This window comes from Panthera pardus, unplaced genomic scaffold, assembly GCF_024362965.1.
Source record: "Panthera pardus isolate Hobbes unplaced genomic scaffold, ASM2436296v1 HiC_scaffold_24, whole genome shotgun sequence".
Lineage (NCBI taxonomy): Eukaryota > Metazoa > Chordata > Mammalia > Carnivora > Felidae > Panthera > Panthera pardus.
The window spans coordinates 94,529,698-94,545,644 of NW_026526810.1; the positions used below are offsets into that span (position 1 = coordinate 94,529,698).

At 34.5% G+C, this 15,947-nt stretch overlaps 1 protein-coding gene across 1 annotated transcript; it reads left to right on the forward strand.

Annotated features, from left to right (window-relative positions):
* The first annotated feature begins 8,372 nt into the window (after positions 1-8,372).
* SOCS4 (suppressor of cytokine signaling 4) lies at positions 8,373-13,461 on the forward strand. Its single transcript, XM_019451743.2, has one exon. The coding sequence runs from the start codon at positions 8,373-8,375 to the stop codon at positions 9,696-9,698; it is 1,326 nt and encodes a 441-aa protein (XP_019307288.1). The 3' UTR covers positions 9,699-13,461.
* The last annotated feature ends 2,486 nt before the right edge of the window (positions 13,462-15,947 follow it).

Sequence of the window (15,947 nt, forward strand, 5' to 3'; positions counted from 1 at the left end):
ATGACCCACAGAATCTAATTCAAATATCACAGACTATGATCAGAATGCTTTCAGGGAGTTTTGGCCACATAATGGCAAGTAAACTTTGGAATCATGAATTTGGTAAGGAAATTCCCAGGTCTGAATTACTACCAGAGTAATAATTTATTTTTAAATTCTTAATGTAGTGCAATAAATAATTCTATTAGGATCAAATTTATTTTAATTTAGTATTCACATGAATTCTGGTCTTAGATATGTATCAGCATGATAGATAAAGTACTTGTTCAATGAATAATTAATATATACAATAATGCTCTGGTATCCAACATTATAGAGAATACAATGAGTTTTCCAGATTGATGAAGTTTAACCTTTTAATTACTGGCTTTTTAACAGTTTTCTGTAGAAATCTTGAATTAAAATCACCTATCTGACCTTATTCAGTAGAACTAACTAAATGTTATTTAAAGCTTTTGCTTGTAGAATGTTCATGTTGGATTTCATTTTCATTTCACCATCCTTGCAACTGGTGGTAGTATTTGGGATCAAATGGTTACTGAATCTGGGAACTTGCTTTCTTGAAAATGACTTTTATATAAATTTGCTTTTTAGATATTTGCCTCTTGCTTATTAAGAAATCATTTTTTGGGGGGCGCCTGGGTGGCTCAGTTGGTTGAGAGACTGACTTCGACTCAGGTCATGATCTCATGGTTTGTGAGTTCGAGCCCCGCGTCTGTCTCTGTGCTGGCAGCTCAGAGCCTGGAGCCTGCTTCTGATTCTGTGTCTCCCTCTCTCTGCCCCTCCCTCACTCATGCTCTGTCTGTCTCTGTCTCAGAAATAAATAAACATTAAAAAAAAAAATTAAAAAAAAAAAGAAATGATTTTTTTGAAAGATGTCACTGTGTACTCCCCAGAGCAATGTAATTTAGCTGCCTTCATAAAAAATTAATTATTGAATCAAAAGCCAAAGCAACCTTCTCCCAAGTGATTTTTTTCACCCTCTTAAAAAAAACAAAACAAAACAAAAAACACCTTTGCAGTTACCAACAAAGATCTTTGATTTGTCAGCACGTTTTAAAATATCATCTTTGATTTCTATACTACATTAAAATGGTAGTAAAGCTACTTTCTTAGGAATTTGTGTCTCTTCTGCTTCGTTTATGCAAAGTCCATAAAATTCCAAGAATTAATGATAGGCTATTTGAAAGGATTTGTTCAGATTTAGAACCCTACAGTTTTTTTTTACATTCAGATTTTACCTGTATAGGCAAGACACCAAAGCACTTCTCCAAAATTCATCTTTAGTCTTGAAAAATATAACAATTAAAATAATTTTGTTCTCACTAAAAATTAATGTTATTTTTATTGGTAACAGTGTGATTTAATTTTTTTACTTTTAAGAATTTTAAGGTTTAATGAAACTTGTGGAAGAGATTAGAAAATTATTTTTCCATGCATCTTAAGTGTAAAGATGTGGGAGTTTATATACATGACGCATTTTTATCATTTTTGTAAAAAAAATCATGTAATAGGGAAATTTGAATATCTTTTTTATAAAAAGATTTCTCCATAGCATGTTTTCTTTAAGCAGTTACTTTCATAGTAATTAAGATGTTACCTATACCATGAAATGACCACTTAGATATTTTGTTTTGCCTTTCTTTCTTCATATATCTGCTAAATAGCTGCTGAGAGCAACTTATCCCAGTAAATAAAGATCATCAATTTTAGAACACCTGTCATTTTGTGAAAGAAAAATGCATAACTCATCTTCAATTTCAACAACTTAAGTACTTTGCTCTGAGGTAGCTAGCAAACCTAGTATGTTATAAAATTTCCATCATTGTGTCTATTTACAAAGTATTGTGAAGATTTACTTATTTAAGGTAATATAATCCATAAATCTTTTCCAGTAACATGGAAGCAGGTGCAATCCATAAAGGTGAACAAAGAATTGGAGAGGGCTGCCATCAGGTCCTCAACTTTTTGGAACTCCTATTCTTCTCCCAGGAACAGCACACCATCCAGCACATAACCATCTGACAACAAGTGATGGGAACATTGCCAACCATGTATTCAATATTAATAAATTTTAATTTTTCTATTGTTTATACAAATATAAATAGAAGTTAAATTTTCTTACTACCTTGAAGATTACAACATTAAATGACATTCTAGCCCATATACATATATTGATATGGTACGTTTTACCAAATCAAATTTTTGCAATAATTTATAAAAGTGGGATGAACTTCTGAAGATGAACTCAATTTTCTAGCAAAAGAATAGCTATGTGAAATTTATATAAGGCTATAGTTCTGAGATACTTTTGAAAATAAGTCAAGATTTTCTGTGCAAAAACTCGAAGTACAGATAAATGTATGGAAAATTCATCTAGGGCAATGGTATTTCATTTTATTCTGTGGACACCTACAGCATTTACACACATAAGAACAGTTAACCTAAAATCCGGAGATACTTAACTTATAGGTACCTAGTATATACAAGTTGGTAAGCCTTGCTGAAGTAAACCTGTTAATGTTGGCAGGTAAACTTTATTAAGGCTGGAAACTAGTTCTCTGGGGGAAAATGTCAAATTATTCTCTAGCTTCGTGGTCTGTTGAGTTTCAGCTATATCTGGCATATTGATCCCTTTTCACTTTGAAACATTTTGTTATCCTCCTGAAAATTATATTTGCTCATAAACTTTGTAGTTAGAATTGGGCTAGAGACAGAAGTATTCTTGTGATTTTTGTCATTATAAACTATTTCTATTAAACTGGCTTACGTGCCTTAATAAAACAATATATCTAATATCTTTCTTTAAAAAAAATTTATTGAGTGCTTAATACATTTAGGATCTGGCTGAGTACTTAACATACATTATTCCGTTTAATCCCCAACAGCTCAATGAATTAGATGGCATTAAGATCTCCATTTTTCAGATGAAAAAAAACTGAGGTTTCAGGTGATATGGCTAGTATAAAATAAACTGGACTCAAACCATATTACTAATGCCCATTGTCATTGTGCTGTGGAACTGCATCCTTGTCATATACATGCATAGAGATATTGAAAACGTTAAAATGGTTACTGCTGGGTGGTAGGATTATGGATAATTTTGGGTTTTTCCTCATAACTTGAAGCTTAGTTTGAATTTGTCCCAGTGAGTATGAATTATTATTATTTCTATCAAAACGATATATGTGCCTAGGTTAAAATTTAAATTAAACTGGAAGTTTAGATAAGCTAAGAAATGCTGCAATTGAACCCATCCCAGAGGCATCTACTTTCAATCTCTGTTTTTCTGATATTTACCTTTATATTTCTAAATCATATGCTTATACTTCTCTTTCTTGGTTCATCAGTTAACAGACATCAATTGAGTTTCTCTCATGATAGATGAGGATTTAACTCTCTTTTAGTTTCCTTCTTTTCATTTTGTTTTCTCAATTATATCAGAGTTTTGGTGAATATGTAAATATCATTCATGGCTGAGTCAGGTGTTTTACAATTCTGTTTTCTTTTTTTTTTTAATTTTTTTAATGTTTATTTTTGAGAGAGAGGGAGAGAGACAGAGCACAAGCAGGGGAGGGGCAGGAGGAGAGAAAGGGAGACATGGAATCCAAAGCAGACTCCAGGCTCTGAGCTGTCAGCGCAGAACCTGATGCGGGGCTTGAACCCATGAACCACGAGATCATGACCTGAGCTGAAGTCAGATCCTCAACTAACTAAGCCACCCAGGCACCCCTTTCTTCTTCTTCTTCTTCTTCTTCTTCTTCTTCTTCTTCTTCTTCTTCTTCTTCTTCTTCTTCTTCTTTTAAATGTCTATTTATTTTGAGAGAGAGCACAAGCAGGGGAAAGTCAATTCTGTTTTGTTTGTTTTTTTTCCTCAAGATCCTCCACCTTGGAGCCTATGGCCTTGTGTAATTTTATCGACTAGTTGCTCTGGATACCCTGTTGTCTAGAGACTTTCCTTCTTCATCACCCTAAGAATTCAGATTTCCTTTCTGCTGTGTTAAATGTCTTATTTCCTGTGTTTTATCTTTTGATGTGTTGTACAACTCTAATTTTAGAAGACTGTATCTTCCAGTATGAGGTAAAATTGTTGATGTTTTGCATGTCTGGAAATTTCTTTTTTTTTTTTTATGCTTATTTGTTTTTGAGAGAGAGTGCGCAAGCCGGGAGGGGGGGAGTAGAAAGAGGGGGTCAGAGGATCCAAAAGCAGGCTCCATGCCAACAGCAACGAACCTGATGTGGGACTTGAACTCATCAACTGTGAGATCATGACCTGAGCCAAAGTTGAGCACTCACCCATCTGAGCCACCCAGGTGCCCCTCTTATCCTGATATTTGATTGATAATTTGACTGATTGTCTCTTCAAAGTTGGAAACTAGCTTCTAGATTCCAAAACTAGCCTCTAGCTCCTAATATTACTATTGAGAAACAGATGCCGTTTTATTTACATTCCTTTGTGACTTTTTTCCCACAAGAAGACTGTTCTTTATTTTTTTTAATTTTTTTTTTTTTTTGGCTTAGACTTATTTGTTTATTTAACTATGGTAAGAATGCTTAATGTGAGATCTACTCTCTTAACTATATTATGTCTTCATCTCTAGGGTTGTAAAATTTTAGAATAATGTAGCCCATTGTGTATTTTGCCCCATTGTGCTGGGTACTGAAAGCTCTTTCATTATGGAGGCTCATGTACTTTGGTTCTAGGAAATTTCCTAATGTGGTTTCTTGTATAGTTTCTCCCCCTTTATTTTGTTATTTGGTATGAAATGTATGTATTGTTCCTCTAGTTTTCTTACCTCTTCTAATTAACCATTTTTTCCTACTTCCTAGTATTTCCTCAATTTATCCTCCAATTTTCCTATTGAATATTTTATTTCTGTAATCATATTTTTAATTCCCAAAGCTTTCTCATTCTCTGATTGTCCCATACTTCTCTTGCTCATTCATAGATGTAATATCTTCTCTTAACTTGGAAGAAATCAGTTTTGTTTTCTGCTCTTTTTATAGGTATGGTTTTCTTTCAGTTCTTAGTGTTTTTTTAGTTTCTGTTAGAGACTTTCCTCAAAAGTCTGATGACCTATGACTATTCATTCATATTCCAGAGTGAATGAAGCACAACAATGCTGCCTGACAGCTGTGAGTAGGTGGGGCTTATGGACTAGCAAGCTTCTCTGTATGCTTGGGTGGCCTTCCAGCTTTTTATTGGAGGAGTCCCAGGTGTCAGCATCTAGAAGTCTTTTCTCCTTGTCCATTCCATTCTTTGGCAAAGTCTCTTTTAATTCCCTATTAGGAGATACGAGTGGATGCTGGAGTTCTGGAAGCCAGATTGAAGAAGGAGGCAGGAACTTTCATTCTGATTTAATCCCAACTTCCCTTCTACCCCTGTGTCTGGTATCCAAAGCCCTGAGCCTCTCTGGTTCAGTTTCTCCAAATGATAAATATCCCATCTCCTCTAAGTGTAGGAGTAAGAACCAGAGCTGTACATCTGCTGGAAGTACGTACCTCTCCATTTTCCACCCTGTTCTCCACCCACATTTTCTATAGTACCTGGTGCCTCTGGGTCCTGGACTTCGCCCACTCTGTTGGCTTGCTTCTCATTCATGTCACTTCTGTGCCTACTGTTACCTACCTCTCTGTTGGTACCTCTTCTGTTGCTGAGTCAGATATTGGTCCTCCAATCATATTCTGTCCTCATATTTTGTGATTCAGGTGATAGATATCTGCCAGTCTCATTGAAGATAAAAGCTTTGTATTTTAATTTCCGATTTTTCCTTGTTTTGGGCTAACTTCTGAGAAAAGGATGAAGTGAAAAGATTTTCACTTGGCCATTTTATTTATTTATATTCTCTTATTGAGAGAATTCTTATTCTCTTGAGAGAATAAGAGATAACATGAGTGGGGGAGAGGAGCGGGGGTGTGTGGAGAGAGAGAGAGAGGGAGGGAGGGAGAGGATCTTAAACAGGATCCACACTCAGTGCAGAGCCTGATGCAAGGTTCAATCCCATGACCCTAGGATGATGACCTGATTTGCAACCAAGAGCTGGATGGTCAACCAATTAAGTCACCCAGATGCCCCCACTTGGCCATTTCAAGCCAGACAATTACTTATTTTATAATCAGAAAAAAACAAAAAGCTACTTTCATTTTGAGAGGAAATGAAGTTATACTACTCACTAAGATATTTAGTAATAGAAAGCAGCAGGTATAGTAGCTAAAGAAGCATTAGAATCACTAAAGGATTTTATAGGAGACTTGGTTATTGAAGACAGAACTTGAGAGAAACTGAAACAGGCCCTGGTAAAGGTGGGAATGTCGTCAAGAACAGAGAGAGAGTTTATCTCTGATAATAGGAACAGTACAATGTAGGGGTAACAGGGAGGCAAGATGAAGGAGCTCATATCCAGTGTAGTTAAGTTGGTCACAGAGTTTAATAAACTGCTATATTGATTTTTTTAGTAAATCACCAGGCATTTCAAATCTTACATATTTTTCACAACTGAGTAAAAAAAAGTAGAAACTGGGGCACCTAGGTGGCTCAGTCAATTAAACATCTGACTTCAGCTTAGGTCATGATCTCACAGTTCGTGAGTTTGAGCGCCGCGTTGGGCTCTGGGCTGATAGCTCAGAGCCTGGAGACTGCCTCAGATTCTGTGTCTCTCTCTCTCTCTCCCTCTCTCTCTCTCTCTCTCTCTCTCTCTCTCTCTCTCTGCCCTTCCCCCACTCGCACTCTGTCTTTCTCTCTCTCTCAAAAATAAAAATGAACATAAAAAGAAAAAAAGTAGAAACTCTGTTGTATTAATGAAAAATATCTGCTTGGGACTCCCTTATTACTTTTTTATCTTGAAAAATGTGTGCAGTCTCTTAGTAACAAGTGTCTCTTCTAATCCATGACTCTTCATATTCTTCAGCCTACTTTGTTTCTTCTCCTTGTTTATTTTTGCTCAATAGAATTTAGTCAATAAACAGCCAGAGCATACTGTTGAATATAATTTTGGCATCCTAAGTGATGATGTATCTTCCAAAATTATAATTAAAAATATTTTCCCTATAGATTTTAAATGACTATATACTAGTGAGCCCACTAAATAAAAATAATCAGTATAATCACCAGGTGCCATTCAGTGTTTAGCAATGGAGTACTTTATTTGGCAAGTCTGACTCATTAGTTCACAGTTTTAGGTGCTTGCTTAAGTATTTACTACAGATGTTTGTTTCAAATCATATTGCTTTGAAAATACATTCAAGTGGCTATAAACATTTACTTGACTGTCAGGATTGTAATGTTCCTCTGACATAATCAGAAACTTAATCATAATTAGTGTGCTGAGTGAGACTGATTTTCTCAGTCTCCTAATTCAACTTTGATCTGTAAAATATTTGAGATTATAGAATCCTTACCCCCAATTCTGGGTTTAAATCTTATTCCACCTAAGAAGAGTTAATTTAATCCCATCTATGACCAATCATTACTATTTGTCTTAATAAAATTCAGTATTTCACATTGTAAATTCTACTATATCTGCCAATTTCACGGGCAAGTCATTGCCCTATAGAAATTTATACCTGTTTCTCAGAATTACCAAGAAAAATACAAGGGTGTGTGTGTGTATGTAAAATAACAAATTTTTATTCTATTCCATATTTTCTAAGAATTGCCTAGACTAATAGTGAAATTGAGCAATTACTGAAATGAGTTGACAGAATTGCATTGCGAATGCTTGCATGGCATTCATACTGTTCAGTGGTGATTATTTAATAAATTTTTAAGAGCTTTTATAACTTAAAAGTTCATATTTTCAATCAATAGGAAATAAAACAAGGAGAGGGAAGTAAAGGAACTATAGAGTAGTGGTTCTCAAACACCAAGTCATAGATTTCTCACTGTCTCTTACAAACAATTCACTGACTGGTTTGCTGTGAAATAAAAATAAGGGGAGGAAATATTGGCATAAGCTGTATCTCAAGACTAGAAATTATTCACGTTTTGAGCATACAGTTTGGCTAAGAGAGGAAGCTTCAGTTTTTCTAATCTATATTGAGAATTTGGTGTGGGAAAAGAACTCAGGTTCTTGATTCCCTGGCCCTATGAAATTATTAGTATATAGTAAAGCAGATTATTTAAATGAGAACAAAATATCTTGGAACTGCCTTCCAATATATCCAGTACTCTTATCTTGTACCTGTACTAATTTTGGTTTTTCATCTTTTGTCTGTTGGGGGTTAATATATAAACTGTATACAAAATGAATGACAAATGGCTAATGATTTTTTTTTCTTTAGATACATCCAGAGAGTGCCCAGAAGAAACTCCCTCCTGGAAAAACTAAAAAAGCAGTATTTATAACACTGGAATTTGTGGATAATTTATCAAAATGGCAGAAAGTAGTGAAAATAATAGCAAAAATGTAGATGTAAGGCCCAAAACTAGTCGAAGTAGAAGTGCTGACAGAAAGGACGGGTATGTGTGGAGTGGAAAGAAATTATCTTGGTCAAAAAAGAGTGAAAGTTGTTCAGATGCTGAAACAGTGAATGCTATAGAGAAAACTGAAGTTCCTTTAAGGAGCCAAGAAAGGAAGCACAGCTGTTCATCCATCGAGTTGGATTTAGATCATTCCTGTGGGCATAGATTTTTAGGCCGATCTCTTAAACAGAAACTGCAAGATGCCGTGGGGCAGTGTTTCCCAATAAAGAATTGTAGTGGTCGGCACTCTTCGGGGCTTCCGTCTAAAAGGAAAATTCATATCAGTGAACTCATGTTAGATAAGTGTCCTTTTCCACCTCGATCAGATTTAGCCTTTAGGTGGCATTTTATTAAACGACACACTGCTCCTATAAATCCCAAATCCAGTGAGTGGGTAAGCACAGACTTGGCTCAGAGTGAATTGAGGGATGGTCAACTAAAACAAAGAAGAAATGTGGAAGAAGAGGTGAACTGCTTCTCACATACTGATGTTCAGCCCTGTGTCATAACCACCAACAATGCTTCATGTAGAGGTGGTCCTGTGACTGGCTCTGTGATGAACCTAGTTTCAAATAACAGTATAGAAGATAGTGATATGGATTCAGATGATGAAATTATTACACTTTGCACAAGTTCCAGAAAAAGAAACAAACCCAAATGGGAAATGGATGAAGAAATCCTGCAGCTGGAAACACCTCCTAAGTACCATACCCAGATTGATTACGTCCACTGTCTTGTACCAGACCTCCTTCAGATCAATAACAATCCATGTTACTGGGGAGTTATGGATAAATATGCAGCTGAAGCTCTACTAGAGGGAAAACCAGAGGGTACCTTTTTACTTCGAGACTCAGCACAGGAAGACTATTTATTCTCTGTTAGTTTTAGACGCTATAGTCGTTCTCTTCACGCTAGAATTGAACAGTGGAATCACAATTTTAGTTTTGATGCACATGATCCTTGTGTCTTCCATTCTCCTGACATTACTGGGCTCCTAGAACATTATAAGGACCCAAGTGCCTGTATGTTCTTTGAACCACTTTTATCCACTCCTTTAATTCGGACTTTCCCTTTTTCCTTGCAACATATATGCAGAACAGTTATTTGTAACTGTACAACTTACGATGGCATTGATGCCCTTCCAATTCCTTCTTCTATGAAATTATATCTGAAGGAATATCACTATAAATCAAAAGTTAGAGTACTCAGGATTGATGCACCAGAACAACAGTGCTAGGAAAAGTGTAGGTATATGAGAATGATTATATACATATTTTCATTTAATATTTTATTTTTCTTATACCACTTTGAATTTTTCTACAAAGGGCAGTCGAAATCCAAAATAAATCTCTGCCCTAAATTTTACTTCCAGATCAGTTTATTTTTCTTATGATAACAATAATTGTTTAAAGTTACACAGTAGGGGTTAATGAATATTTTTGACCACGTGTTTGGTTTTTGTTTTTACCAAATAGATTGTAAGATTTTTTTTCTTAATTGTAATTTGCTTATGATCCAGGGATATTTGGAATTTGGTAGGCAATGCAAATACAGTTAAGTAATCGGTATTTTGTATTTTTCTTTAAAAATAATCTTATGTTCTTTCCTAATGTAAATTCCTTGTTAACCTATGCCATTGGCATTCCTATACATAAAATATAGTTTCCCTGTCCTCCTTTCAGAGTTGTTTTAAAATTCTTCAGTAAAGCTGAGTGTTATAATTCACAATCTATACCAATGTAATTGAGTTTTGTAATTTAATAATAGGAATGCTGAAGGTAACAAAATGGTTTAAAATTAAACTTGAAGTGTTTCACTTTAAATATTAACTATTACTAAATTTGATCGATTGGGAAGAATCAAATGAGAACATGACTTTTTGGAGGTGAATTTATTTTCTACACTGTGGCGTGGTCATTTGTTATTTTTGAATAGGTCTTTCACTCAGATGAGTTGCTCTTTTCAGAACATGAATATTGTTCCTTTCTCACTGGAAGCTTAAAAAGTAATGATAACACTATCAGTAACTAGTAGTTACTAACATATTTAAGCAACTATGGGGTTTTTCTGTATTTACTTATGAACTGTTGCTTCTAATTAGCCTTTTTATAGAAACTCTGAGCCTGTTACTTTGGGGAAATGCCACAATATTATAAACAGCTACAAATTGCCATTGATAACCAAGGAGGACCTAAGTAGTCTTCATTATTTTAAATTGAGCTTGACTAAAGATTTAAGAAGTAAACGTGGAGCTCAGTTTTTAAGAAGCTTGATACTGGTTTTGATTTTCAGGTTTCAAATACTCCTGTTTTCAGAATTAACATGTCTTTACTGTGGCTTCAACAAAGGGAAAACATTTTGAGAGCTACATGGCTTATGCCATACTGAACAGTACTGGGCACCAGGACTAATATTTTAAATTTACTGTCTCGATAGGGAGTATATTTAGAAACATCATTATCCCAGTATAATAAAGGTAAATGGAGTGATAGCCTATCTAACTCCTCTTTTTTTTAATAGTCAGTGCATAATTTCCTAGATAGTAGTTTCTACTGGTGAGCTGTCTAGCCCTTTGTACAAAGTGGCATTTTTAATATCATAGTAATTGATTTCTCAATGCTAATTTAGGTCCAGTAGTAAGCTACTTCTACCTGGATTGAAAGAAATTTGACTCAACTTTCCAACTCAGAACAGGTGTTTCATAGGTATCATCGCTTTTATGTTGAAGTAGCATTTTGCTTTCCTGCAGTTCTGTTAACATAAAGATGGCATTTTTCAGTAATAGCTTTAAAATAAATTTTTAGCCATTACCACAAAATTGAACCAGGAAAATCTCTGTTACCATTATCTTCTATCATTTTTTTTTTTCTCAGTGATCTCAAAATTGTCTTGGTTACAGTGAGGGGTAACTACTAATTATGGCACCTGTCTATGGAGTAATGAGGCTCAGGATATCATTAACACCGATACTAGGATAAATATCTCTTCTAAAGATGATATTTCCCTTTTACAAAAGTAGAGAAGTCTCATACTACCTCATCTTTATTGTGACGCTTTTGTAGATCACTGAGAAGCTTGTCTTGTTTACCAACAGAACACTTCCTAAATATCCATTTTTGGTGAAAGAACATTAATAGTATAGTAAGAATCTACCCGTGATTATAGTTTTTTATCAGAATTTGATAATGAGACTTTCTGTTTCTGTGAAACAATTATTGTTTTAAATATTTTTCTTTTAAAAATAACTTTTTATCGGTACAGAAAAACCTAAGGGATGACTAGCTAACAAGTATTCTGTTAAAGAGTAATTTTATAAAGAAAAATGAAATATAATTATGTTGTCTTTTATAATGGTAAAAATTAATGTTTATATGAAAATCAAGATCTAAGTAGCTTTTCATATATTCAAACTGGTTGCTTGTGATATATTTTCTCTGGCTTTCTTATTTTTCCAACTTCAAGGTATTAATAGCTGTTAACATTTTCAAAATACTGCCATATATATAGCCTTGAAGTAGATCTAATAAATGAGAGCAGGGAAGAGACTTATTTACTCTGAAATGGTTTGTATTTTTCCTTTGGTGTTTGCTACAGTGAAAAGAAATCTGGAAAGTAGAAATATAAAGACTGGAGAAGGGAATTGTTTACCATGAAGGAAAAAGAAGAGTAATAATAAATTAATTTTTAAAGCATTAAAGAATTGAAATTTAGAAAGGTTAATTTCTTTCTCAGTGACTTTGTGAGGACACATTTGGAAGAGCATCCAGTATTCACAAAGTAAATTTTAAAATGTGAAATATGTAATTATTGGAATATATAACTAAAATGATTAAGTTTTGAGAGGAACACGAGGAAAAATACAAATATATCTAAATATAAATTTTGTAACTAAGTTTGTTGGCATTTGAAAAGTGTAAATTCCAGAGTTGAGAAAGCATTCAGCATGGTGGAAATGTGTAGAGTTATTGGTGAGAAAGGATGGAGCTAAAAGAAACGATAAAATATTAAAATTAAGAATTTAGGCATCACCTCAGGGAAGAGCCTTGACAGTGAAAGGGAACTACTTAATCGCTAATAGCTGGTCTGGACCAGACACTTAACTGCCCTTTGGGAATCATCCTGCACTAATCAGGAAATAAACTTGACTTTTCTATTTCTCAAGCTTTTCAGGACACCACCGTCACCGCCACCACTGCCACCACCGTGCATCTTCTTTTTTTAAGCTACACAGCATCTTGATTCATACTATAATTCCTGAAATATGCTGAATGGATATGTTTTTAGGTTCCTTGAGCATTTTTGTATAAAGAATCATATGTGATCTTTCTATAGCCATGCCATTCACTTAAATAATTCATACAGGGAATGGCTTAATTTAGAGGAAGACCTAATAGGAAGAAGATTAAAGGAAGCTTTTAGTCAGCCTGTGGCTAGATTTATTGATTTGGTGAACCGAACTGTTTTCTTTCCTGAAATTCAGCTAATGGTCAAAGAATGGCTTTCAGTTAAAGTTTTGACTTATTATAAATAATATAAAGAATGTCTTAGCAATTAGAAATCCTTTAAAAAGTAGAGCAAATGTGGCAAATAGGACTCATACAAATTCCATTTCTTTTGATAAGAAAAACACAAACCATTATCATTTATTCATGAGCCAAAGCCATTAAGAAGACAAATCAAGTTATCAGCTTCCTGTCTCTCTGAAGTTTGGATCATTTTATAGACCCACATAATAGGTTTCTTCCTATGAAACAAAAACCTTAAAACCTAACTCTTATAAATATACTCTTAGCTTTCATTTATAATCTTTTTTGTCACTTTTAGATATGATTATAGCTAAAATCTGTGTAATCAATAGGTTATACATTGATTTTAGTAGACTTCACAGGAAAATAGACATAATTATTTCTTGAGACAACACAGGGAGAACAATGTTTAAATGTAAACCTGTGTGTTAAGTAATTTAATACCCAAATGAATAAAAGATTTTAAGTCATGCAGATTATTGTTTCTAATTTGGAAAAAATTCTTTACAATTTTGGTTTTAACCATAATCAGTTTTACGTTTATTATTTCTAAAAAAATGAATGCAAAGCACAAAGGTTTTTTTTTTTTTTTCCTTTTTTTAACGGCATACTAGAAGTGAGCAGTGCTACAAGAGTCTGTACTAATACGTTAATATGTTGGACTCATAATGGAGGTAACTTTTGAAATGGATTGGCTTCTAGGTAGAAATATAGACTAATGGATATAACCCAATGGGAAGGGACTTGGGGCACATGAATCCTATTTCAAATAAAACCAGAATCTATTTTTTGTTTACTTTTTATTTTCAAATAGATTACTCAATCCTAAATTTTTACCTTCATCTAGCCTACAAGATGTAGGTAAATAATACTTGTCACTTGACTTGCTGAAGGTTAGTTCTTCATTTAAGAGGTGACTCTTGGAGCATACTTGAAAATTTCTGTAATTTTTTGAAAGTAATGTAATGATAGATTTTCAAAGTATCCCTTAGTGGACTCTGCAAATTCACATTCACTTCTAGTCTGTAATAGGCTTTCTTGGCCTGGTTTGACAATAGAGATAACAGTACAATATGGATTTATGGTTTAGACTCTGGAATTGGATGAACAGTTCCAATTTCCTCCTACCCTTAATAAGGTTTATGTAAAATTGATGTTTGCCTAAGTTATTTTAAAAGTTGATTACATCTGCAGGAAGTAAAGATAATCACTTTTGTTGTGGTTGTAATCAAATCTAAGCTTTCAGACTTAAAGTAAAACTTGAGAGGAGGTTTACTTAAATTATGTTGACTTTGCTAGGATTGAATAAATTCTGTGTAAACCAAGTATGAACTTGATATATACTTGAATATACAGAGTTTAAGTAGTAACTTCGCAAAGCTGTTAGTACTCTTGTCAATCAGGCTTGTGTGATCTTCCCCGTACCCAAAAAGAAGTAGACTGTTTACATTTTTATTTCTAATCCTGGAGTTGAATGTTTCTTCGGTGTGAGTTCAAATAAATTGACCTGAATAAATTTTCACTTCTTAATTAAACTTCATATATAAAATACAAAGGCTTTGTGTCTTGTTTTTAAAACATTGTATATCCTGACTTTGCACATTCAACTTAAAATCTGAAAAAAATTTAAAAATCTATATTACACATTTCCTAATTTATAATACACTTTCCATCTTCTGTGTGTCAGTTTGGGTCTTCCAGAAGCAGATGCCAAGATGTCATTAAATGTGCAAGATTTATTGGGGAAAACACCTATGAAGAAAGAAAGTGTGGAAGTCTTCATACCACTTTGCAAGTCTGACATACATGAAAGAAATTCGAAGGTTGGGTAGGGTGGGCTTCAGACTGCAGGACAGTTGTGAAAAAGCTAAATGGGGATTTAGTTTCTCAGCAAAGGTTGCCTGTGGGAGCCCACATGGGACAGGAACGGTCTAGCTCTAGAACTCTCACTATGCTGTTATTGGCTGGGAGCATGGGAAAACGAAGCTGTCACTCTGATATGTGACCTGGACCAAGGTGAGATGAGGCACTTGACTTGGGCACAAAAATTTTCTGACCAAAAATCTCAGTAATGAAAAGCAGTATTTCAATGCAACATTTTTAAATCAGTTTTTCAAAAAATTCTAATGAAAAAAAGTTAAAATTTTAAAGTAGTTTTACTGACTTCCTACTGACTCAGACTTCCTTATAGCTCCATAAGGCACTTAATTTACTGACTCCTGAGGGCAGGGCAAGTGGTTCACGCTAATACCATTTTACATAGACCATTTTCCCTGTTTAAAAATAAGTCTTCCCTAGGCTTCGGTATTTGCATTTTCTCTATTACTCGTTTTTCAGTATGAGAAGTGTGTGTACTGGTGGAGCATACTCAGAAAACCTTAGTTTAGGTAGTTTCTAGTAAAGTGCCCCTCCCCAGTGACCCACTATGGGGTTACACAAAGCAAAATGTTGTAAAGATATTGCACACTTCCAATATGCTTTGATATATGTATTATATATACATATTATATATACTGCATACTATATAATTATGGCATCTTCATTACTCGCTAGCAGTTTCCTTGATGGCTGGGGAAATGTGTCAATCATCCTTCAGACCTGACAGTAAATAGGTAAAAGGTTTATTCAGAGATGAACATGTGGCGAGGAGAGGCATTGATCAGGAAGAAGCTGCAAAGACAGCTGCTCTTTTAGTTAATATCAATTGTCAAGCCATTTGTAAACGTCTTCTCTTTCCTGTTTTGTTCCTTTAGCTCTCCCCAATCTTGGCCCCTGGGCCGGTATCCCCTAATTGGGCCGCATCCACACCCAGCCAGCTTCGAGGCCCGACTGTATAAATCTAAGCATAGGAAACCCAGAATCTGTCCTCAAGCCACTCCAGGAAACAAGTTAGCAATTTCCGCCACGCTACTCAAAACGTCACTGGCTACAGAAATTTCCACCGAGTGCTCAGAATTCCG